The 26,335-nt window shown below is 50.2% G+C and overlaps 1 protein-coding gene across 1 annotated transcript in view; it reads right to left on the minus strand.

Moving 5' to 3' along the window:
* The window catches only part of PNPLA7 (patatin like domain 7, lysophospholipase), a 67,843-nt gene that overhangs the window by 15,885 nt on the left and 25,623 nt on the right, over nt 1-26,335 (minus strand). Inside the window, 8 exon segments of the mRNA XM_081065212.1 lie at nt 116-179; nt 8,171-8,320; nt 12,008-12,077; nt 13,860-13,973; nt 14,412-14,535; nt 15,032-15,163; nt 16,361-16,566; nt 17,706-17,783. Of these exon segments, the coding sequence (XP_080921338.1) occupies nt 116-179; nt 8,171-8,320; nt 12,008-12,077; nt 13,860-13,973; nt 14,412-14,535; nt 15,032-15,163; nt 16,361-16,566; nt 17,706-17,783 (938 nt within the window).

Consider the following 26,335-nt stretch of genomic DNA (forward strand, 5'->3'; position numbering starts at 1 on the left):
GACATGGGGGCACAGATAAGAAGCGGGTGTGGGATCCAGGGCACATTTCAAGGCTTGTTTGGATCCGCTGGGAGCAGGAAACCAGGCTGTTTCCTACGCAGAGGCCAGCATGTACCTGTCCAGAGCAGCAGAGCCAAGGCGCTGTTTTATGTTGTCACTGGTCAACAGCAGGATGGGGCCTGAAAACAGAACCACCAGTTACGAAAAACTGTCCTGGCAGGCCACCTGCAAGGACAGCGAGGCATGGCCACAGAAGAAGCCGCGGGGCAATGGGCAAGAGCGCCCACTCCGCGTCCCAGAAGCCTGCTCTCCCAGAAAGCCATGAGAAGCCTTGCACCTTTGAATAAGGAAGTGCCTGTGGCCTGAAGGGGGGTGCCTCTGGGCTGGTGAGTCCACATGCTGCAGGGTGGGTGCTGAGCCCCCTGAGCTGGGAAGAATGCACGAGCTCAGTAGCTCCCTACATAGGTACAGGGATGGGGGCCTCTCTGAACCTCAGTCTCCTCATCTACACACAAAGGAGCTGAATCTCTGCAGCACTGAGACTGTGTGTGTTGGAGTCAGGGGAATCACAGCATGTAAAATGCCGAATAATGTAAATGCTCAAATCTTGATCAGCGAGGCGGCTGGATTCCAGTGTCATGTCTTTCACCAGGCTTGAGATGCAGCACTTGGCACACGTGTGTCTCTGAAATCAGCTTCTTCTATATACGGTGTTTTACAGCCACTGTACACACAGAGGAGTCAGGGCCTGCTCCATCAGGAGGGCCAGCGTCAGAACTCGTGGAAAGGCCATGGGGGACTCGAGACAGAAGCCAAGACAGAGCATGCAGTTGGAGAAGGGCCGCCAACTGAGGACCGGCCCCAGGACCCAGGCTAAAGCAGGAGCATGGAGGTGCTCCTTCTCACACCCGCACTTTACCTGACTTTCCCCCAAGGGCGTCTAATTAAAAGGTGAGAGATACAGAACCAGTATCTTATCACATTGTGTTTTAACTGGGAGCATCTGCTTTCGTAGAGGTATCCATACAAAGGAGCGCCTACAGAGGTGGTGCCCCTGAGGTATGGCTCTCTGGCCAGACCTGTGTGCACACATAGCTCTGATTTACATGACAGAAACCTGCTGAGGCAGTGGGGGTTGGGGTGAAGCATGCCAGTCCGGTCAGGGGGTTGCAGTCCTACGCTGGGGGTCAGGCTGTGCTGGGAGGAGCTACCAGCTCTAGTCGGTCACCCGCAGAGGTCTGGACCTCTCTGGGCTAGACTGCTTCACGCGCCTGTGAGGGATGTGCAATGACACGTCTTGTCCACCTTTTGAACATTCAGGATGTGACAGGATAGGCAGACCATGTCTGGCTGCAGGAGCAACTGAGGAGCCCAGCCCTGAGGCCCTTAGGGGACACCTGCTGGGCTCTACTGCTCCTCAGTACCTGTCTTCTGCTCTAGGCCTCCTTGGGGGGGGCTCTGATGGGGCCCTCAGAGCGTGTGAGCTCCCCAAAGGTAGTGCTCTGGTCCCCATGGCATGGGCTACAGCTCCTGCCAATCAGGAACATGGTGAACAACCCCATCGTGGTGGGCAGGCCCAGGGCAGGGAGGAGACACAGGATAACTCATGGATTCTCTGGGGTGCAGCTGAAGCAGGCAGCCACTTCCAGCCTGGCTGCCAAACAGCTTCTTTCCCACCCTGGAAGCTGGAAGAAACGGAACGACACCTTCAAAGTGCCAGAAGAAAATGACTATCAGCCTAAGATCTTCACTCAGCAGAAATACCCCTCAGAAGTGAAGGCAACCTACAGAAATATGGTCACCTGACTTTCGGCAAAGGTGTCCCAGCAATGTGGAGGGCAGAGTTGGTTTTTTCTAAATGAGGGTCTCGGTCACCTGAAGATCCCAGCAGACAAAATGAATCTTGATTCTACCTCATGTCATAACCAAAATCAATGCCAGATGAACTGTGAACTTGAAAGGTGAAACCATAAAGTTTTTAGAAGAACACCTTCATAATTTGGGGGCGGGATGCAATTTCTTCAGTAAAATGCAAAAATCAGTAACAATATAGGAAAAAATTGATAGACTGGTCTACATTAGAATTCAGAACTCCTGTTTGTCAAAAGATATCATGAAAAGGATAAGAAAGCAAGTCACAGAGAGGGAAAGGTACCTGCAATATTTGCATCCAAAACAGGAACTGTATCCAGATTACAGAGAGAACTCTGCCCATCGACAAGGAAAGGATGGCAACCCAATGAAAGGGGTGGGTAACTTGACAGGAACTTACAGAAGAGGGCATCCTAATGGTCAATAAACAAATGAACTTCTTACTCCCTGGGAAATGCAAATTAAAGCCATAGTGATATACCATCGCAGTCACCAAAACGCTTAAGAGGAAAGACCAACCACATGACAGCAGCAGAACACACATTCTCCTCAAGTGCACACAGGACACTCTCCAGGACAGACGACATGGAGGGCTACAAAACAAGCCTTAATGAACTTCAAAAGCCTCAAATTATACCCGATATCTTGTGAAACTAGAAATCAACAACAGTGGGAAAACTGGAAAATTCACAAATATGTGGTAATTAAACAACATATGCTTAAACAACCAGTGAGTCAAAGAAGAAGTCACAGGGAAATTAGCAAATACCTTGAGACAAATGAAAATAAAGACACAACATTCCAAAACTTAGGGGAGGCAGCAAAAGAAGTGCTAAGAGGGAACTTTACAGCTATAAATGTATGCATTTAAAAAAAGATCTCAAATCAACAACCTCACTTTATACCTTTAGTAACTAGAAAAAGAATATCAAACTAAACCCAGAGCTAACAAAAGGAAGGAAAAAATAAAGTTTAGAGCAGAGATAAATAAAATAGAGGGGAAAAAAACCAGTAAAGAAAATAAAGGAAACCAAAGTTGGTTCTTTGAAAGAATGAACAAAATTGACAAACCTTCAGCTAGACGAATAAAGGAAAAAGAAATTAAAATCACTAAAATAAGAAACAATGGAACATTATCGACAACTGTACATAAACAAATTGGAAAATCTAGATTAAATGGGTGAATTCCTAGAAACACAAGACATACCAAGACTGAATCATGAACAGAAAATCTGTATAGACCTAATCTGTATAGATCTGTAACTAGTAGGATGATTGAATCAGTAATAACAATAATAGCAACAATAATAATACCAACAAAGAAAAGCCCTGCATGAGACAGCTTCACTGGTGAATTCTATCAACTACTTAAAAAAAAATTAACACCAGTCCTCCTCAAACTCTTCCAAAATATTGACGTGAGGGAACACTTCCTAAGTCATTCCATGGGGCCACCATTAACCTGGTACTAATACTATAAGATAAAGGCACCATGAAAAAATTGCAGAAGAATAACCTTTATCAGTATTGATGCAAAAATCCCCAACAAAATAGCAGTTAACCAAATTCAGCAGTATATTAAAAGGATTATATAGTATTATGAAGTGGGATTTGTTGCTGGAATGCAAGGATGGTTCAACAGAGGAATATCAACCAGTGTAAAAAACCACATTCACAGAATGAATGGAAAAACACCCCACGCAATCATCTCAACTGCTGCAGAAAAAGCATTTGACAAAATTCAACATCTTTTTATAATAAAACACTCAACAAAACTACTTATAGAAACTTCCAAAAAAAAAAAAAAAAAAAAAGAAAGAAACTTCCGCACTACATTAAAGGCCGTACATAAAAAACCGAAAGCTAACATCACGCTCAATGGTGATAACCTGAAAGCTTTCCCCTAAGACCAGGAACAAGGCCGGACGCCTGCTCTCACCACTGCTATTCAGCACGCTACTGGATGTCCTAACCAGAGCAATTTGGCAAGAAAAAGAACTAAAGGGCATCAAAATTGGAAAAGAAGATGTAAAATTTTCTTGGTTTGTAGACATGACCTTATTTTTAGAAAACCCTAAAGAAGGCCACCAAAAAAACTGTTACGACTAAGAAGTGAAGTTGCAGGACACAAAACCAACATACAAAAGTCAGTTGTGTTTCTGTATAGTGTCAATAAACATGCCAAAAAAGATATGAATAATTCCACTGATAATACATCAAAGACAGTAAAATACTTAGGGATAAACTTTGCCAAGGAAGTGAAAGACTCATCCTGAAAACTACAAACACTGCTGATGGAAAGCAAAGCCACAAATAAGTGGAAACACACCCCATGTTCGCAGATTGGAAGACAGTGTTGTTAAGATGTCAGTACCACCCAGAGCGACCTATACATTCAGTGTGACCCCTCTCGGAATCCCAGAGGCAGTTCTTGTTGCAGAAACAGGAAAGCACATCCCAAAATCCATGTGGGTCTCGAGGGACCCACAAACCATCTTGGCAAGAGAAGGTCACAGCTGGAGGACTTCCTGGGCGCTGACACGGGACACGCATGAAGACCACGGACTAGAACCGAGCCCAGGATGAACCCTCAGTGTATCACACGAGCTTCAGCAAGAGCGCCAGGACCACCCCATGGGGGAAGTGGGCAACTGGACATCCAACATCTAACTAAATGTCACACTTCATACAAAATTAGCCCCCCAAACATCATAGATTTAAATGAAAACTACAAGCCTTCTGGAAAAACAACAGGAGAAAATCTAGGCCCTGGGGCGAAGGGAAGAGCTCTTAGAAAGGGCATTGAAAGCATGACTGGGCCGGCCCGGTGGCTCAGGTGGTTGGAGCACCGTGTTCCTAACACCGAGGTCGCGGGTTCTATTCCCACATGGGCCAGTGAGCTGCGCCTTCTACAGCTAAGATTGTGAACAGTAGTTCTCCCTGGAGCTGGGCTGCTGTGAGCAGCCAGAGGTTGGCGTGGACTGCAGCAGGCTGCTGTGTACTGCCGTGGGCTACCATGGGCTGCCGTGGGCTGCTGTGTGCTGCCATGGGCTACCATGGGCTGCTGTGGTGTGCTGCCATGGGCTACCGTGTGCTGCCAGGAGCAGCCGTTGGCCAGCATGAGTGGCCAGCATCCAGCGTGAGCAGCCGGCAGCTGGCGAGAGCTGCTGTAAGCTTCTGTGAGAAGCCGACTGAAGACTGGCAACCGACTGCCAGAGCTGGAAGAAGGGGCACAAGGCTCATAATACCAGCATGGGCCAGGGAGCTGTGTCCTATACAACTAGACTCAGAAACAACAGCTTGAACTGGAGTGGGGGGAGAGAGGCAGAAAAAGGGGGGGAAAAAGGAAGCATGACGAATAAAAGAAAAAAAAATCAAAAAGCTGGACTTCATCAAAAGTTAAAATTTTTGCCTGTGAAAGACTATTAAGAGGATGACAAGAAAAACTGGACACTGGAACAAAACATTTGCAAACCACACACCCAATGAGAGACTAGTATCCAGACTATATAAAGAATTCTCAAAACTCAGCAGTGAGAAAACAAACACAAGACGTGAACAGACATTTCACCAGAGCGGAGACTGCGGTGGCACGAGCAGGAACGGCCCTGAGCAGCACCAGCCCGAGACATGCAAGTGGGAGGCACGATGTGCCCGCACCTGGAGCAGCTGGGATGCACATCGGTGACAAGACGAGGACATGCAGGGACAGTACCACTGCCGCACACGGCTGGCGCATGACCTGGTGCGGCCACTCTGGAGACTGGTTCTCAGAAGGCTGAGTGTGCACTCCTGGACATTTCGGCCAGAGGAAAGGAAACGCAGGTGTACACAAAACCCTTACAGCACGCTTGGAGAGCTCTGTACGCCCAACTTGCAAACAAGCAAATGACTTTGAGCAGGCAGATGGGTGAAGAAGCGTGGACGCCCAGACAGTGGGTGTCCCTCAGCAGAAGGACACACTGCTGCCACACGGCACCACCCAGGAAAGGCAGCCTCAAAAGGCCACATTCTGTTGGTTCTACTTTTATGATGCTCTTGGAATGACAAGAGTGGAAAACAACTTCCTGTCGCCAGAGTACAGGTACTGGGGAGCAGCTCTGCCAGGCGGCAGGTCCGACCTGATGGGCAGTTTCAGCCTGGTGCAGCTGGAAGCTGCAGGAACCTACACCGGAGGCACAACAGCACAGAGCACACACACGTGCACACGGACGCACACAAGTACACAATACATGTGCACACAGACGCATGCACACACACACATGAACACATGGACATGTACACATGAAACCCAGTGACGCCTGCAGTGACGGCAGATGGACTGTGGAAGTATCAGCTTCCTGTCTGCATGCTACAGTCACATAACCAGGGCAGAGGTACGTGGATCTACTATTTTTGCAATTTCCTCTGAATCTATAATTTCAACATAAAATACTTTTTAAAAAGGGAATATGCACAATTGTCACCCCAATAAAGTTTAATTACAAACAAAAAGGGAATGAACTTTCATGAAGCCACGTATCTCCACTGCGCCTGAATTTACTCTGGACGCACGCAGGGCAGTGTGGCCGGGATGATGGAGAAGGAAAGGAATTCTCCACATCTGGAATATTTGTTACAAAACAAAGATCAAGGCTAAGGGCAATTCGTGCTTTCTGCGTTTTAAAACTTCATCTTGAGAATAACTTCAAATACTAAATATTTACGGTATTATCTTTCAATCTGATGACTCGTTTTTATTGTGCATTTATTTAATGCTTTCTGTTATCAAATGTCTGTATCAGGTAGAGAGCATTTTCACAGGTATTAAAACATATGCTCTGATGATTAGATGGCTCAGTTGGTTAGAGCACGAGCTCTGAACAACAGGGCTGCCGGTTCGATTCCCACATGGACCAGTGAGCTGCACCCTCCACAACTAGATTGAAGACAACAAGCTGCCTGAGCTTACAGAGGGGTGGCCGATGGCTCAATTGGTTAGAGTGCGAGCTCTCAACAAGGTTGTTGGTTCAATTCCCCCATGGGATGGTGGGCTGCACCCTCTGCAACTAAAGATTGAAAACAGTAAATGGACTTGGAACTGAGCTGCGCCCTGGAAAAACACACTGTTCCCCAATATTTCCCAATTAAAACAACAACAAAAAAGAAATTAAAACAAACAAGTGAACTCACCTGTTTTTTGTTTTGTGTGTTTTTCCCCCTTCTTCCGCCTCCCCCCCACACTACAGTTCAAGCCATTGTTTCTGTCTAGTTGTGTAGGACACAGCTCCCTGGCCCATGTGGTATTAGGAGCCTTGCGCTCCCCCCCTCCCCTGCTGAGGCAGTTGGTTGCCGGTCGGCCACTCACGCTGTCCACCGGCCGCTCATGGCGCCCCATGGCAGCTCAAGGCAGATCAGCTCCAGGGAGAGCTGTTGTTCACAAGCTTAGCTGTAGAGGATGCAGCTCACTGGGCCATGTGGGAATCGAACCAGCGACCTCGGGCGTTAGGAGCACGGCACTAGGACCACCTGAGCCACCGGGCCGGCCCAGAACTCACCTGTTTTAAAGCAGATGAACAAACACGTGCTCGTAACAGTCACGTCATATTCACTGAGTTCACTATGACATCATTTTTATGTGACACGGATTTTTTTTTTAGATAGTTTATTAGAGGCAGCTCCCAAGCGGGAGGGGGTCCCTAATGAGGATACTTTTTTTTTTTTTTTTTAATTTAAGGAGGGCACAGCTCACAGTGGCCAAAGCAGGGGGATCGAACTGGCAACCTTGGTGTTACCAGCACCACATTCTAACCAACTGAGCTAACGAGCTGCCCCCATTATTACATCATTTTTAAAGATAACCTGAAACTCGGTACCACCCTACCACAGAAAACTATCATTATGGTTGTTCACAATTGTATACAAATGTATAGTGTTAAAAATACTGAATACTTTATAATTGGGGGAACCCCTATGAGTTCTCAGGAATTTCAGTTTCTTACTTCTGAATCCCAAAGTTTCAGAGCTTTCAGGATGCTACCCAACCCTAGCTGAGGGCAGCGCCTGTGTCAAGTGCTGCAGCAGCGGGCACGTGCCCCCCCGCAGGCCAGAACCCACGCTGGGCTCCAGGGGGGTCAGGTTTCTGCCCCCCGGGGCCCCTGCGCTCTGGGAGGCACTAACCATCTTGGAGGAGCTGCCTGTGATGTGACTTACACAGGCCCATGGAGACGCCTAATGGACAGTCCCCGATCCAGGAGCCCCTAGGGCTTAGCTGAGAGGGTGGCACAGGAACCCAGAGGGACCCAGAGGCTGGGCTCACCAATAGCGCTGAGGGCATGCTTGAGCTCCAGGGCAAAGGCGGTGAGGGGTACGTCCTCCGACACGGGCATGACAGCCACTGTGGACAGGTTGCTGGCAGGGTTTCCTGAGTCCCACTTGCTGCTGGCAGAGTGTAGCCCAAACTGGTGACCTGAGAAGGACAGGGTCATGTGTTGGCCTGAGGGGGTCGGGCTGCCGCTGTGACAATCTCTGGGTGTCTCTGAATGACACCACGGCACAAGCAGCTTGGGGCTGAGAGCAGCGGGCCCAGGTCTCCATACGCAGCGCTCCTCCCAGAACCCACTGCCACCACCCTGCCTGTCCTGCTGACCACACCACGGCGCCTTGCACTTCGCACACCGGACTGAGGTCCCATGGAGCGGGAGGCGAGACGACAGGCATGGCACCGGCAAAGGAGCAAAACACAGGGAAATTCAACTCCTGAGAAAGTCCTCCCCAGTGAGGACCTGCCCTCCTAGGTGTTTTCAACACTCGCTCTACAAACAGTAAACAATGTGGGTGTTCGGAAGACGCACACACAGCTACTGTCCCGGACCCCAGAGGGAGCACAGAGTGACCCCCAGGAGTTCAGGGCTGGATCCGGAGACTGCGGCCCGAGCCGAGGGATCGTCCGTGCAGGCAGAGCCTCCGTTCCGGAGATATGGCTACCCAGGGAGCCTTGGGAGGTAGGGACGGAGGCCGCAGACATGATACCCACTGGTCCCTTCGCCTCCATCAGAGGGTGGCTGGCATATTATTTCCAACAACCAAGTCCCTTCTTGGGGGGGTAGCATCTCCTGTTCTCACCCCTCCTGCTGGCTACACCCCAGCCAGACCCCAATCTCCTGCACAGATCCTCCCGACCTGAGGGGACATCCGTCTCCACTCTTGCCACCTTGCCCCTGGAGGAACAGCACTTGCTGAGTACACGGCCTGACCCGGGAGCCAGAGTGGGCAGCCCTGGGCAGCAGAGAGGAGGCTGATGAGAGCTAAGCTGGGGGCTGGCAAAGCCAGGTGGGCACTGTGCACTGGCTGCCGGCCACACACTTCTCTGCTTTCCTACGGCTCCTCCTTGGGGGTCCCCTTGCTCACTATCTTTCCCAGTGACCTCCAACGTCAGAACCCTCCATGTGAGAAAGAACCTGGGTTCTTAGCCTTATAAAGGCACGTGAGAGGCTCTGGTTCTGGCCAAGGGGCAGGCACATCCCACCGCTGCCACCACTCACAAGGACGCAGCTCCCAAGAGATGCAGAGGGACACAGAGAGAAGGGCAGACTGCTAGGGACCTCGGCTCTGGGAAGACCAGCGTCTAATGCCACAGAAGCAACAGGAGCCCATCTCTCGCCCCACTGGGTGCCGCCTCCGGGGAGGCTTTCCAGGGACCCCAAGCACTAAGCAAACACCAGCTCCCCGCCTGCCTGGGATTGCAGACATGGGGTGGAGGCCCTAACTCTCCACGCCCTGCACTAACAAGCAGAGGTGGCAGCCCCAACTAGAGTGGGAGAGATCACAGAGAAAGGGGAGGTAGAGGACGGAATCCTCTAAACCTAGTATGACGTCCTGGGCTCACCCCCAAGCAGCCCATGCATGAAAACGGCCAGAATTGCACACAGAGGCTCTGGGAACAGGTGGCAGGCTGCCTTCTCACTGGCTCTGGGTGCACGAGTGGGCAGACCAGGGTAATACTGCAAAGGCCTTGAGAATTTGAATGTGAATTCAAACACAGCCCAGTAAAGAGTGCCAAGAAATGCCTGTGTATGTAAGCGTACTGAACATCTACTCACACAGAAGACTGAGTTGGCTAGTGTGGTCTCAGAACACTCAAAATACAGGACACAATCTGAAATTACCAGGCTTACCAAGAGCCAGGAGAATCTCACCTAGAATGAGAAAAGCCATCAGCAGACGAAAAAGACGTGTCACAGAATTTGGAATTACTTGACAAGGACAATAAAGCTCTGACCATAACTAGACAGAAACAGTGATCAGGAACAGTCTTGAAACAGGTGCAGAAATAGAATAACTTAAATTTAAAAACTGGATGGGCTGAAAAAAGAGATAAAGAAAAAGCCAATGACCTTGAAGACAGAGCGAGAGAAACTATTCAACCTGAACACGAGAGGGAGGAAAAAAGGTTAAAAACTGTTCAGTGCCCCAGAACCCTTTGGGAAACTAGCAAACGGTCTGACATTTGCATCACTGGAATCCCAGGAGAGCACGAAAAAGACATGGGTGAAGAATATTTGAAGAAAAAAAGGCTGAAAACTTCCCTAGACTCACAAAGATGAGTAAAACCCAAACAGGATAAACCCCAAGAAATTCAGGCCCAGACTCCAAATCAGACTTCCTCTACAAACTGAAGACAAAGCCAAATCTTGACTCCAGCCAGAAACGCTGCTCCCCCTGCCGGGACAGTCACATGTCTGCTCCCTGGCCAGCATCACGGGGGCCAGAACAGGGGCACAGCTTGCTAAGGTGCTGACATGAAAGGACTATCCACCCAGGCCTGCAGAAAATACCCTTGGGGCTGGGCAGCAGGGGAGGCAAAGACAGGTTCAGATGAAGGGAACTTAAGACCTGCTCTTAGAGAACTATCATTAAAGGAGCTTCTTCAGAGAAGGGAAGTGATACCAGCAGGAGGCCTGGGACACCACCGTGACAGAGGAGTGACAGAGACGGAAATGTCACAGACAATCTCCCTGAGCTTTGCAAAAGTCCTAACACTGCATGGGAGCTTTTCAATGCAGACAGAGGTAACATTTACCAGCTACAGCATAAGGGGGAAGAGTGAAGTGACTGAACAGTGACAAGGTGTCCACACTGTGTTGGCGTGAGAAGACCAGGACAGGTGAGGCACAGGTCCTGCAGTCCCTGGAATCACTACTAAAAGTACTGTACAAAGAGATGCATGTGAAAGAACCCACAGTTGGTCAGTGAAGACGGAACACTCAGAACGACTCCAGTGACTCAGAAGAAGATAGGAAAGAGTAATCGAAGAAATGTATGAAAGGGGGAGAATAGAAAACACATAATAAAATGGGACATAAATCCTAACATGAAAAATTACGTTAAATGTAAATGGTCTAAACACAAATAAAAAGACATAGATTGTCAGAAGGGTGACAAAAACATGAACCAACTTTATGCTTTCTACAGGAAACTCGCTTCACACAGAACCATATAGGTTGATTAAAAGCAAAAGGAGAAAAGGTGTACCATGTGTTGAACAGTGTCTCCCCGAAATTCACGTTCCCCCAGAACCTCAGAGTGTGGCCTCATTTGGAAACGGTCCCTGCAGACATGATTAGCTGAGTCCCACTAGAGCAGGGCTGGCACCCGCCACACTCTGCTGCCTCCACAGGGCACGTCCGTGCACCTGTCCTTTCTTTCCACATTCAGTACTGTGCCCGGGTCCCACCGTGATAAAACAGGGATTCCTTCCCTCTGGTAGCTGACGTGTGGGTGCAGGAGACAGACAACAGATGGCTAACTACAGAGACATGCGATGCGTCAGGTGGCTGCCCAGGTGGGGACAAATGAAGCGCAGGAGGGGAACTGAGAGCACAGGGGTGCACCGGGCTCAGGGAGGTGCTGACAAGGTGGCTTGGGAGAGCGGGGTATCAGCCTCTGCAGAGAGGACAGCAGGTCTAAGCAGGAGCAGGTGGTCACTGAAGAGCAAGGAGGCTGGAGTAAATGCTGTAGACCAGGAGAAATGCAGAAGGTGGGGCTCCAGGTTTGGTGGGCGGGGCTCTGGGGCTGCGAATGAGGCTCCCAGTGGGGTGGGCGGGGCTCCAGGTTTGGTGGGCGGAGCTCCCAGGGGCCAGGCCAGGGGACACACCTGTAGCAGTTCCCTGCTGGAGGCTGCCCAGGATCTTCTCACCCAAGAGATGAATCAGCCGAGTCACAACCTGGGGGCAGAGAAAGAACAGACCCCAAATCACATATTTTAAACTAAGAAGCAAAGTATGTTGGGTCCACGGTTTCAAAAATGCCTTGGCTGTAAAATGCTCTGGGCGAATGGTTTGGTCGCCACAAGTGGGACCTGGCTTCATGGGAAGAAGGGTCACGTGAATGGGGTGGGTGGGCAGTGGGAAGATTTGAGGAACACGTGCCCTGCGACCTTGGCCAACCAGCTGTCCTCTGACTTCCAGGGCAGGAAACACGCAGACGAACCTGGGGAAGCAAGACGCTGGTTGCAGCCCTGCACTTGCCGCAAGCCCCTGAGCACATGTGACTGGGCGGACATGGGCTGGTACTACCTGACATCCGGGAAGCCTGACATTTTCAATGAAACCCAAGTGAAACCCAAGTCATCTAGAAAAGCAAGCTGAACACTCTGAGGACGTCATCTGGATACTGCTTCTTGAGGCTAACGCAGCTTCCCTCCCTGCCGCCTGCCTCCCCAGGCCTAGCCTTCAGTTTGTGTCCTGCCAGTCGACAGTGGGAGCCCGGGGCCGACTCTGGAAGGAGCTGGCTGAGACCTTGTGCTCCGGTAGGCGGCGTCCGCCCAGCTCACTGGCCAGACCTCCACTTGCAAGGAAGTCTGAGATCCTCTCTTACCCCTAGGGTGCTGGAGTCGGAAACCCATGGGAAATGCAAGTGAAACTGTCCAAATTTTAGGATGTGAGACAAAAAATAGTTTGAGCAGAGTGGTCCAAAACAGAAACTAAAAAGGAACCTGCTTCATATACAACTAAGGTAGCATCAAACTGTTAATTGAAGATAAATTTATAAAACACGTTTAATTATGGGAAATGTTGCACATCCACAAGGGCAGAGAGAACGCAGTGAGCCGCCCCTGCCGTCAACCAGCTCCAGTCGTCTTATTTCACACATGCCCACAAAAGTTTTGAGGCCAACCCCAAACACAGCACTCTAAGCACTAACATTTGAACTCGTCTCTATAAGAGAGAAGAACGTTAAATATAATTTAAAAAGTGGTCAATTCTACTTTGAAAACGGTTCAAAATAGGCCAATGAACATATAAAAAGTGCACATCTCTACTCATTAGGGAAACACAAATTCAAACCACGATGGGACCGTTTCCTACCAGCACAGCAGCTAACATCCGCCCAAGGGGCTGACCACCTGCATGTCAATAATGGTACAGACGGGCTGTGTTGCGAGGACTCGGCACAGCCAGGTGGGGCAGCTGGTGGGCAGGTGCTTAAAAAAGTTAAACACAGTCTCCCCCATGGCAGCAGTCCCCTTCCCAGGTTACTAACAAGAACCATGAAAACACTGGCACGAGAGAACCCCCTGGGCAGCATCGGACTGAAACACCCACTTGGAGGATGGGATGCCCAAAGGCTCTGTGCAGCATAGCCCAGCACGAAGGGAGGTGCCGGCACCATGCACGGCAGCGGCGCCCTCAGTGCCATCCGCCCGAGCAGGAGCCCTGCTCCCACCCACGGCAAACTCCTCAGGGTCTGGTGTGGGTGCAGCCTCCGGACACGCGGTGCCAGGCGGGCTTCAGTGTCTGGGTCCCTGTGCCCCGCACGGCTCCTGCTGGCACCCAGCCCACCTGCCCGAGGCCTTTGTCCTCCTCTGAAACCAGGAGACCTGTCTTCATGGGTTGTTTCAGCCTGGGCCTCACCCCAGCCGTAGGACAGGCCACAGCCCACTGCCTGGTAACGGCGGAGCCCAGATGGCTACCCAGCTTCCGGACGCAGCTTGGATCAGGCCTCACCTGCGGGTACCGGCGCTTGATGGACGTCAGGGCCCCCGTAGGCAGCTTGGCCAGCTCCGAGTCCCGAACGGCGTGCACTGTGGTTGCCCGGGGCTGCTGGGTGAGTGTCTCCACCTGACGAGGAGTGTGGGTTGCTGGGACCACACTGCTCACACCTGTCACTCCTGCACCCCAACTGGCAGGCAGAGCGCATGGCCGTGCTTCCCAAAAGTGGGGTGCAAGCAAAAAGTGGGAGAAAGCGGTCGCCCAGCACACTGAGCCAGGGCGGGCAAAGGGCAGGCGGTCAGCAGTACCCGACCTGCCAGAGGCCCAGGGGGCCCTTGCACCCCCAGAGAGGCCACTCTGTGAAGCACCGGGAAGAGGCCGGCTGTCCCCCAAGCAGGGCCTCATCCCACACAAGGTCTCGGAGGAACCACCTGGTCGCACAGTCCCTGGCCTTGGGCGCTCCTGGGCCTACACGCCCCCAACCCCTGCTCCCTGGAGACCTCTGACCCCTGAGGCTAGTCCATGACTAGTGCTGCAGCCCAGGCCTGGAGCTGAGGGCAGCCCTACCACACCGATGAGGTCTCCGCGGCCGTACTCCCCGGCCAGGTGCTTTTTGAGGTCATCCTTCCGGATCACAGAGCGCAGCCGGCCACTGAGGACGATGTAGGTGCAGTCCGACTTGTCCCCCTGCCTGTGGGGACAGGGGCGCTGGGAGTGGGCAGGGCACTAGCCAGGAGCCTCAGCCACCCAGCACAGCAAAATAACAAAAAATAGTCTTCTCACTACATTTCTTTGTTTTGGAAAATATAGTTATTTTCCATTAAAAAATATGGGTGTTAACATGTAAAGGGCTTATGGTGATTTTAAGATAAATAAATACTCGACACGTTCTTGTTTGAGCGCCATGAAAACTGGCAGCTGTAAAGCAGGCGTGAGGCAGCCCCGTCCTGACTCACAGCACGGAGCACAGGGAGCACGTGGCATTGGGGCTCCTTCACAAACGCTGCTGGGACGCTGCCGGCGGGGCCATTTAAAGAACGGTGTGGATGTGCGTGGACTGGCGTGTAAAGACGCCATTGAAACGGTGTGTCTGAGTGTGTCACGTGAGCACAGAACCCTGGATCCCAGGAGCGCTTCTGTGGGAAGCTCGGGGCCCCACCCGCCACGGCCCACGCCCAGCACCCCACCTGTACACTGCGCGCCCCGCCTCCACCTCCATCCAGTCCAGGGCAAAGTCCATCTGCCGCACGAAGGGCGACATCCGCGTCACCACCGTGTGTGCGACACCCAGGACAACGGTCGGCTGCTTCCGCATGATCCTGCCGAGCCAGACCAGAGCCATTCCAGCCCGTGAGCTCGACCCCTTCTCCCCAGGCTGCAGGACCTGCCCCTGCTTATCAAAGCACGACGCCCACTTAGCAGGCGACGAGAAGCCCAGCCAGGGGCTGGGACGGCTCGCACCCCGTCAGCCCCGGCGCCTGCAGCCTGGGCATCCCAGCGGCACCCCTCCCGGCTGCCGCCCAACCAGTGATGTCCCCAGAGCACAGGCCACATGAGGCCCGTCCAGCGTGACTGTCAGAATCCCCGCCCCATGATGGGCCATGAAGACAAGGTGGGGGTGGGAGGCGGCTGGTCTGTGGGCAGAGACCACGGCCCAGTGCGGGAAAGGTGGGGGTGGACCCCAGGGCTGGGGAAGTCGCTGGTGGGCCGGGACACGGGCGCGACTGACCTGCCTCCCATGTGCCAACAGGCTGCGGGTGAGGGCAGAGAAGGGCACCCCACTCGAGGATGGAGGCTTCCGGAAAGGAGCTAACGACTGCAGTTGGGCTGGGGCGACTGTGGGACTCGGCACAAGCATTGAGCCAATGAGCTTATTAAGGTCACTAACAAAAGTGTGGGCAGGAGCAAACGGGGGACCTGAAGCTCCGCTCGGCACACAGACGTGAATCCCAGGGCAGCACCCAGTGGCGGCCGGCAGAGCAGCCAGAGCTCAGGAAGGAGGTTTCCGGGAGACGTGCATTTGGTGCATAAAACCCCAGGTGGCAGGAGGCCCTTCAGGGCACCAGTCGGGCAATGTCTGCAGGTTGGGAGCTGCCCACCACGGACGTATGCTGTGAGCACAACTGTCCCACACCAACGTATGACATGTGATGTGACAAAAACACACATGGAAACACACAGACATACAGACACACACACACAAAGGACACGCATATGGACACATACACACACGAGGAAACACACATGAAAACAGACACACACACAAGGACACACACAGACACGATGACACGCCCGGAAACAGACACACAGAGACACATGGACACACACACAAAGGGACTGGGGCTGCCCCCAGGCCACTCCCACATCTGGGCTGCAGAGGTTGGAGGGGCTACGTGGGGCCCAGGAGAAGGAGCCACGTTCGAGTTCCAAGGCCGTCTGCCTGCCCTCTCTCGGGCCTGGACGCCGTCCCCCCTCCCATACCACAGGAGGCCCGGCAGTGGTAGGGACGGACTCACTCGTAGAAGTGCGCCTTGGAGATGGACAGGAAGCAGCAGTCCCGGTTGGCCTTGATGGTGAAGATGAGGGGTTCCCCGGTGAGCACGGCCAGTTGGCCCACCATCTCCCCAGGGCGCGTGACAAACAGGCAGCTGTCTTCGTGGCTGTCGACCTTCCGCTGGTACACGTGCAGCAGCCCGGACACCACAAACAGGATGTTCACGTCCTGGCAGAAGGGGTGTGGCCTCGGTCAGGCCTGTTTGCGCTCACAGCTGGGAGCACTCAGCACTGTCCCTCCCACTTTTGTCATTTTATCCACCGTCACAGGAGATTAACTCCAGGAGGCCCCAGGCTGGGAGCCCCACCTCAAAGGCACACACTGCCCATCCAGCCTCCTTAACAAATATGTGACGTGACCACTCTCCCTCCAAAGGGGCCACAGGCCCAAGTCCCTGAAACTCTCCCTCCCGCCCAATGTCACACGTGTCTCAGGTCCAATCTCAGCACATACGCCCGCCCATGAAAGCACTCTGGTGCCAGCCCCGACTTCTCTGTCCATTGAAGGACCTCACTCCCATCGGAGCAGCTCTGTGGTCTGAGCAGGAAAGGGCCGGGTGATGGACTACAAAGGGCCGAGGTCTGGGGTCAGGGGCAGGCAGAGGCCAGCTCCTGCTCCAGCCACAGCCTCTGAGGGCAGCTGGGGGCTCAGCGTGGGGCACAGAGCTTTCCCGAGCACGGCCCAGGCTGCCCGGAACAGGAAGGCTGCTGGCAGTTTGCATCCTCTGAGGAAAAGAAAAAGCCTTCCCTTCCTCTGAGGAGAAGACAAAAGAAAAGGGCAAGGGAAGCCGATGCCTGTAGCAGGGTCTCAGGGCCCACAGGCTCCAGCCGCCTACACATGGCTCGGCACAGTGGCAGCAGCTGAGGTCACAGGAGTACCCCGCGCATTGTGCTCCCCCAGCAAGAAGGATGTTCTCAGCGAGGCCGTCATAAAAGCAGACGCACAGAACGCCTTCTCCACACGCGTGCAGGGACAGGAAACGTGGATATCATGGAGACAGTCTGGAGCTGCCAGCCGCTGGGAAGGCAGGGTCTCTGCTGCACAGCACTTCTCTCTCTGACTCAGAAACTAGGCCATGTACATGAAAGACCTGCTTGTCTTCTGTGTCTGGGTGTGAGGACTGAGAACAGAAGATGCTTTTCTTCCTGACGGTGAGTGAGGTGTGAATGTGCATCTGTGCAGCCCGTGGGGAGGACGAGCCGAGGAAGAGCCCTCCTGGGGACAGTGACAAAAGACCCTGCTTCCCCTGCCAGCACACCCCGGGCGGCCCCAGGGACTGCCCCCTCATACCCGGGCCTTTCACTCACCTGGTCTCCCTGCCTCGATACCACCGTGCCCCCCGGGACATGGAGAAGCGTCACCCGGCCATCTAACAGCGAAGGGTCCTAAAAACAGAAAAGTGGTAACACCAGGAATGGCTTTGAATGGAGGCGGCACCTGGGCACAAGAGGTGGAAAGGAGGCCACAGGACACGGGCCCTCCGAGCTCTGCCCACCAGATGACCAGCGGATGGCAGGGCACGCTGCCGCCACTGACACCCAAGAGGTGAGGTGGGCAAAGGACAGACAGGACTTCAGTCCGCGGCATAGACAGTCAGCCTCGCAGCCCCACACCTTGCTCAGGGACTGGCACCAGCACGACTGGCAAGGACTTGGGTGGTTTGCCCTCTTCCATGCTAGGTACACACACCAGGCCAGGAACACATAACGCGCCAGGTGTGCAAGACACGAGCACCAGGAGTAACCCTCGCAGAAACCTGGGAACATTAGCTGTGCAGAAATCACAGCTCACGGTGGCAGGAGAACAAAACCACCGAGGAAGCTCGTGGGTCAGCGGTGGAAGACGGTTGGGAACTAAACCATTAACAGACAGATGACTGCAGCCCTGGGCATCAAAAGCTGCTAATAATACCCCGAGACCTCCCGGGACCTGGCTTCCTGACCCTAGGAAACGACAGGGGGGCCACCCAGCCTCTTCAATAAAAGGAGGCTTTAGAGAAGAGACCGGAAGAACCCATTAACCACCACAGGTGTAGCCCCAGCCACCCATGACATCTATGAGACAGCTGCAAGTTTGGACTCGACTAAACAGTCGAAAATATTAAAGAATTACTGTCACATTTTTAGTAGTACGGTGTTGTGATTATGTTTTAAAATAGCGCATGTATTAGAAATACAGAAAAGTTTGCTAACGTGGTAACATGACGGGATTCGCTCTAGAGGGGTATAGGCTGGGGTGGACACGCGGGTTGGGGAACCGGGAGGTGTAGATGAAACAAGACAGGCCACGAGTGATCGGTACTTCATTGGATAGTGGGTATTCACCTTCATTAGGGTTTTCCATATATCTTGCATATATTTACATTTTTCCATAATAAAAAGTTTTTTAAAAAGATGTAAGAAACAAACAACCAACAGCAATGTGTGGACCTTACTCAGAGCCTGATTTGTACAACAGGAACAAGAAAATATGAAAAACTACTCATGGACTTCCGGTTTCCAGTCCACACGTAAGGAGCTGGGAAGTCACCTCTGTCCCACAAGTAACAAGCTGGACAAACTGAAAAAGCAGCAGCGCCTCTGAGACCCATCAGAGAAGTGCCATCACCAGCAAAGTGCTGCCTCCACATTGGAGACAGGCAGGTGCACAAAGAGGTCCCCACTCACAGGACAGAAACACCAAACCCACGTGGCACTCAGTGACCTGCGGGGAACCTGCCTACAGTTGACAAATTAGGGGAGGCTCAGCAGATATCCCTGAGAGGTGAGAACTCCAGGGGCACCCAGTCGTAGGGGCCCCATAACACTGGTTTTTACCTCCAGGAGCTCAACCAGGCTCTCACATAAATACTGGAAAAAACCCCTCTCAGGTGTCCAGCAGGGGAGACGACAGAACCACTATGAAATACCCGGCCCACTGAGACACAGAGAGCTGCTCCCAGGACCATAAAATGCCCCCCACCTACCCAACAGTCACTAAAAGGGCATTTATAGCAGCTCCTGTCACCATTACATCATGTCCTCCTCTCAAGAAAAACTATTGATACAAGCCGTAACAAAAGGCAAAACCCCAGTTTGAAGAGAGAGCCAGCATCCAAACCAGACTCAGACACAGCAGGGATGTTGGGATTATCAGACCAGAATTTAAAACCACTATGATTGATATGCTAAGGGCTCTAATAGCTGAAGTAGAGATGAGCAATGCCAGCAGAGAGATGGAAACCCTGAGAAAGAACCAAAAAGAAATGCTAGAGACCAAAAGTGCTGTAACAGAGACAAAGGCTGCTTTCGACGGGCTCATTTGTAGGCTGGACACAGTGGGGAGCTCTGTGAGCTTGATGCTCCATCAATAAAGCTGAGAAGCAAAGAGAAAGAAGACTGACAAGCACAGGAGAAGAAGACAGCCACCGTCACTGGGGAACTACAAAGTGTAACATATGCATCAGCTGAGCAACAGGAGAAGAGAGAAAGGAACAGAACAAACAGCTAAAGGAATAATGATTGACACGAACGCCAGACCCCAAGCCCCAGGTCCAGGGTGCTCAGAGGACAGACACCACGCAGAATAAATGCCAAAGGACTATGTCCAGGCCATCCTACTCAAAGCACAGAAACCCCAAGAGGAAGCAAAAAATCTCGAAAGAAGCCAAAGGCAAAAAACACTTTACCTGTAGTAGAACAAAGATAAAAATCACAATCCAACTTCTCAAACCACGCAAGCAAGAGAGTGGAGTGAAGTACTAACAGTGTTGAGAGAAAAAGCCCTGTACCCTGTGAAATTACCTGTCAAAGTGAAGGATAAATAAAGTCTTTCTCAAACGAACGCAAACTGAGGGGTCTGTTGCCAGCAGACCTGCTGCATGTGTGGGAAACGCTCAGGAAGCCTCGAGGGAAGGAGAACGACACAGGTCAGTCGGGCGTACACAGAGGAGAGGAGGGCACCACACAAGGAGTGAGTGAAGGTCGAACAAAAACTTGAACTGTTCTTTTCTGACTTGACCTAACAGGTTAAGTTTGTTCAAAATAATAAAGTAACAAGGCACCAGATTATGTGTGCTTCTACGTAAGTGGAGCGTACAACAGTGATGACGCCAGAGACGGGAGGAAGACTCGGGGTTACTCTCTTATCGTAAGGTCCTCGCACTACCCTCAAAGCGGTATAGTTCTGAAAGGAAAATTCTTTTTCTGTATACTGAATACTTCCGACACCACACAGGTGTCTTTCCCCCACACCACGCCCTTCTCCAGCCGGCGTCCTATGACTCAGCTCTGACACTAAGTTCCTGGAGTTGGCATCAGACCCCAGGGATCAAGGGCTCCGTCCCATAACTTGAACCGACTTCAGACGCTAACCGCAAGCAGAGAGTCAGTCCCAGGTTACCCACGTTTCTATCCGACATGGCTATGAATCAGAGGTTCCCATCCGCCTTCCTCAGATTCAATAATATGCCAGAAAGACACTCGGCTTACTGATTTAGTGTTTAATAAAGGATGTGATCAAGGACACACATGAACAGCTAGATGAAGAGGCACACAAAACAAGGTCTACAAGGGTCCCGGCACAGGCGCTCTGTCCCTGTGCAGCTGGGGTGCAGCCTTCTGCTGCTGTGGACATGCTCACCAACCCAGAAACTCTCGACACCCAAAGGTTTTTATGGAAGTTTCATCATGTAGGGATGATAGATTTTTGAACTTAATCTCCAGCCTCTGTCCTCCCTAGAGGATGGAGGTGGGGCTAAACGTTTCCAGTTTCTAACCATGGCTTCGTCATTCTGGTGACTAGCCCGCATTCAGAAGCCCATGAAGCAATGCCTCACTTCCTGTCACCCAGGAAGGGAAGTCCCAAAGGATTCAGGAGCTGTCTGTCAGGAGCCTTGGGCAGAGACCAACAGACACGTATATATTTCTTGTTATTTGAAAGTGTACTTGGATTAGCTGTAAATGTAAGTTGTAAAATGTAGGGAGAGAAACCACCAAAAAAAATAAAATAAATAAAGAAGTATAACAGATAAGCTAAGAAAAAGGAAAAAGAACCATAGCAAGTGTTCAATTATTAGGTTGGGGCAAAAGTAACTGAGGCTTTTACAATTATTTTTAACCTTTAGAACTGCAATTATTTTTGCACCAAACTAATAAAACCACCAAAAACAGAAACCACCAAAAGTAGACAAAACTAGGAACGAAGAACAAGGACAACAAGTAGAAAACAGTAAAAACATTAATGTGATCATATCTATAATCACTTTAAACCTCAATGGTCTATGTACACCAACTTAAAGACAAAGACTGTCAGAGCGGCTAAAGAAACAAGATGCGACTCTCTTGTCTACAAGAAACCACGTTACACATAAGGACACACATGGGTTAAAAGTAGATGGATGGAGAAGGACATACCATGCGAACACTATGAAATTCAGCCACATAAATTTCAGACAGAGCAGACTTCAGGAAAGGAAAATCATCAGGGATAAAGAAGGGCATCACATAATGAAAAAGGGGTCAGGTGTCCAAGAAGACACAGCAATCTGGTACATAACATGTATGCACCTAACAACAGAGCATCAAAACATGTGAGGCGAAAGCTGATTAAACTCCCAAGGAGCTACAGATGAATTGATTACTATAGTGGGACACTTCAACATCCTTCTTCCATAAATGGACAGACCCGGCGTAAAATAAGTATGGATGAAGTTGAACTTAACCTCACCATTGATCTCTGGATATAACTGACACCTATAGACTAGTTCATACAAAAGCAGCAGAATAAACAGTCTTCTCCAGCTCACATGGAACATTCAGCAAGTTAGACTATATTCTGGAACATAAACTGTATCTTCACAAATCTAAAAGAATGAAATCATACAATATCTGCTCTCAGATCACACAGATCTAGAATTAAACTGGCAATCAGTACAGAAAGATAGCTGGAAAATCCCATAATATGGAGATTAAACAATACACACTTCTAAATAACACATGAGTCAAGGAAGAAATCTCAATGGAAATTTTAAAATCTTTTGACCTGATGAAATGAAAACAAAACTTAAAAAATTTGTGGAATACAGTAAAAAACGGTGCTTAGAGGAAAATATATAGCATTTTCTGCAATAATTAGAAAAAAGAAAGCTCTAACATCAACAATCTAAGCTTCCACCTTAGGAAAGCAGAAAACGAAAAGCAAATTAAATCCAAAGTGAGCAGAAGAAAAAAAATAATAAAAATTAGAGCAGAAATCAATTAGGTGGAAATTGATAAGACTGAAAACAGGAAATCAATAGAGAAAATCAACAAAACCAAAAGCTGGTTCTTTGAAAAGATCAACAAAATCAATAACCTCTAGCCAGGCAAATTACGACTGAAAAAGAGAGGATATGAATTATCAATATCAAAAATGAAAGTGGGGACATCACTACAGATGCTGTGGACATTTTTGTGGCTTTTTTATCATTTTCTTTATTAAAATTATAATAAAGAAATATGACAAACAACTATGCCCACCAATGTGATAACTGAGATTAAATGAGCCAATTCCTTGAAAGACACAATCTGTCAAAACTCACACAAGGAGAGACTATCTGAATAGGCCTATAGCTATTAAGAAATTGAATTAGCAACCAATAACTTTTCAAAACAAAAAGCACCAGGCCCAGATGGGTTACTGGTGAATTCTACCAAATATTGAAGAAAGAAATTATACCAATTCTCTACAATCTCTTTCAGCGCACAGAAGCTGAGGGAACACTTCCTAACTCATCTATGAGGCCAGCATCACCCTCAAACCAGAACCAGACAAGACATTACAAGAAAAGAAAACCTCTGACAAATATGTCTCATTAACATAGAAGCAAAAATTCTCAACACAATATTAGCAAACTGAATCCAACAGCGTGTGAAAAGAATTATAGACAAGGACCAAGGACCAGCTAATGCAATAGGCAAGTGAAGGAAACAAAAGGTACACTGACTGGGAAGGAAGACATAAAACTGTCTTTGTTCTCAGATGAAAAGATGATCTATTATTCAGAAACCCAAAAAAATCCACCAGAACAACTCCTGGAACTAATAAGCAATTACAGCAAGGTGGCAGGACACATGGTTACTACACAAAAATCAGTCACCTTCCTGTACATTCGCAACAAACAAATGGGAGGGATCTGAAATTTAAACCACAGTAACATTTACATTGGCACCCAAAAATGACATACGGAAGCCTAAGTCTAACAAAACATGTACAAGCTCTCTATGAGGAAAACTACAAAACTCTGATGGCTGAAATCAAAACTAAATAAAAGAAAGGTGTTCCATGTTCACAGGCAGACTCAACACTGTCAAGATGCCGGTTCTCCCACCTTGACCTAGAGACTCAAGGCAACCCCAGTCAAAATCCCAGCACGTGATTTTGTGGACAAACGAATTCCGAGGTTTACGTGGACGCAAAAGACACAGGAGAGCCAACACAGTACTGAAGAGAACTTGAGAGGGCCGACACCACCCGACTTGGAGACTTACATAAACTACAGTCATCAAGACGGAGTGGTATTGGGGAAAGGACAAACAGACCAATGGGACAGAGCAGAGAATCCAAAAACAGGTCCCCATAAATATAGTCAACTGGGGCCCGCCCGGTGGCTCAGGTGGTTGGAGCGCCGTGCTACTAACACTGAGGTTGTCAGTTCGATTCCCACATGGGCCAGTGAGCTGCGCCCTCTACAGCTAAGATTGTGAACAACAGCTCTCCCTGGAGCTGGGTTGCTCTGAGCAACTGGAGGTTGGTGTGAGCTTCAGTGGGCTACTGTGTGCTGCCGCAGGCTACCATGTGCCTCCGTGAGTGGCCAGAAACCATCGTGAGCTGCCTTGGGCTGCTGTGTGCCGTCGTGAGTGGCCAGCAGCCAGCGTGAGTAGCTGGCAACCATCGGGAGTGGCCGGCAACCAGCAAGAGCAGCTGTGAGCTGCTGTTGAGTGGCCAACCGACGACTGGCGACTGACTGCCTCAGATGGGGAGAGCACAAGGCTCATAATACCAGCATGGGCTAGGGAGCTGTGTCCTACACAACTAGACTGAGAAACAAGGGCTTGAACCTGAGTGGGGGGAGAGGTGAAAGAAAGGGGGGCAAAAATATATAAATATAGTCAACCAATTTTGACGCAGGAGCAAAGGCAACAAAATGGGGGGAAAATAGCTTTTTCAACAAATGTTCTCAGAAAAACTGGACATTCAGATACAAAAAAAGATCTCGACACAGAATTTATAACCTTCCAAAATATTAAGTCAAAATGCTTCATAGTCTTAAATGTAAAATGCAAAACTATAAAATTTGTAAAAGTTAACACAGGAGAAAATCTGCATGACCTTGGGTTGGGCAAGGACTTTTTAAATAACAATATCAAAGGTACAATCCATGAGGGGGTGGCCGGATGGCTCAGTTGGTAGAGCACAGCTCTGAACAACAGGGTTGCTGGTTCGATTCCCACATGGGCCAGTGAGCTGCGCCCTCCACAACTACAATGATGGACAACTTGGAACGGATGAGCCTTGGAGAAAAAAACTGTTCCCCAATATTCCCCAATAAAATTTATTTTTAAAAAAAGTTTTTTTAAAAAGGTACAATCCATGAAAGAAATAATGATAAGCTAGACTTCATTAAAATTAAAATTTTCTAGGGGTGGCCAGTTGATTCAGTTGGTTAGAGCTCAGTGCTCATAACACCAATGCCGCGGTTCGATTCCCACATGGGCCAGTGAGCTACGCCCTCCACAACTAGATTGAAGACAATGAGCTGCCGCTGAGCTGCCCGAGGGGCAGCCAGGTGGCGCGGGAGGTTAAAGCGCAGGCTCTCAACAACAAGGTTGCCGGTTTGACTCCTGCAAGGGATGGTGGGCTGCGCCCCCTGCAACTAAGATTGAAAACGGCGAATGGACTTGGAACTGAGCTGCGCCCTCCACAACTAGACTGAAGGACAATGACTTGACTTGGAGATGATGGGCCCTGGAGAAACACACTGTCCCCAATATTCCCCAATAAAATTAAAAAAAAAAAAAAAGAAACTTTTTTCTGCTCTGTGAGGAACACTGTCAAGAGACTGAAAAGACAAGCCATAGATTGGGAGAAAACGTTGCAAGAGACACACCTGACAAAGGACTATTATCCAAAATACATAAAGAACTCCTAATAGTCAACAATAAGAAAACAACCTAGTTAAAAGATGGGGCTAAGACTTTAACGGACACCTCACTAAAGGAGATACACAGACGGGCAGGTGAGCACATGAAAAGATGCCCCATTATGTGTCATCAGGACAACGCACATTAAACAACAACGCGACGCCACTGCTCACCTCCCAGCGGGGTCCAGAATTTGAAACACTGACAGCACGCGACGCTGGGCCACGCGGAGCTGCAGGAGCTCCCAGGCACGTTGCTGGGGACGCAACCTGGGTGCTGCCAGGTTGGAAAGCAGCCTGCTGGGCTGTCACAAAACCAAGCACACGACTCAGGCACTGCGCCCCTCGGTATGACCTGCACGTGGACACTTACAGCCTCTTTCCTCATGATCGCCGAAACTCGGAAGCAGCTGAGGGGCCCTCCAGCAGGTGATGGATGAATAAACTGCCCAGCCAGACAGTGGAATTTACTCCGCACTAAAAAGACATGAGCTGTCACACAGGAAAAGACGAGGAGGACCCTTAAAAGCACATTGGTAAGTGAGAGAAGCCAATCTGAGACGGCTGCTGTGTGATTCCAACTGTATAACATTGTGGAAAAGGCAGAACTATGAGGACAGTAAAAAGGTCAGGGGCTGCCAGGGGGAGGGAGGAGGGCTGGCCAGGCAGAGCAGAGACGGTTTTCAGGGCAGTGAAACTTCTCTGCATGACTCTATGATGGTGGGTATGTGTCATTGTACATTTGTCCAAGTCCACAGAATGACCAAGAGTGACCCT

The sequence above is a fragment of the Rhinolophus hipposideros genome (assembly GCF_964194185.1).
Source record: "Rhinolophus hipposideros genome assembly, chromosome: 11".
Taxonomy (NCBI): domain Eukaryota; kingdom Metazoa; phylum Chordata; class Mammalia; order Chiroptera; family Rhinolophidae; genus Rhinolophus; species Rhinolophus hipposideros.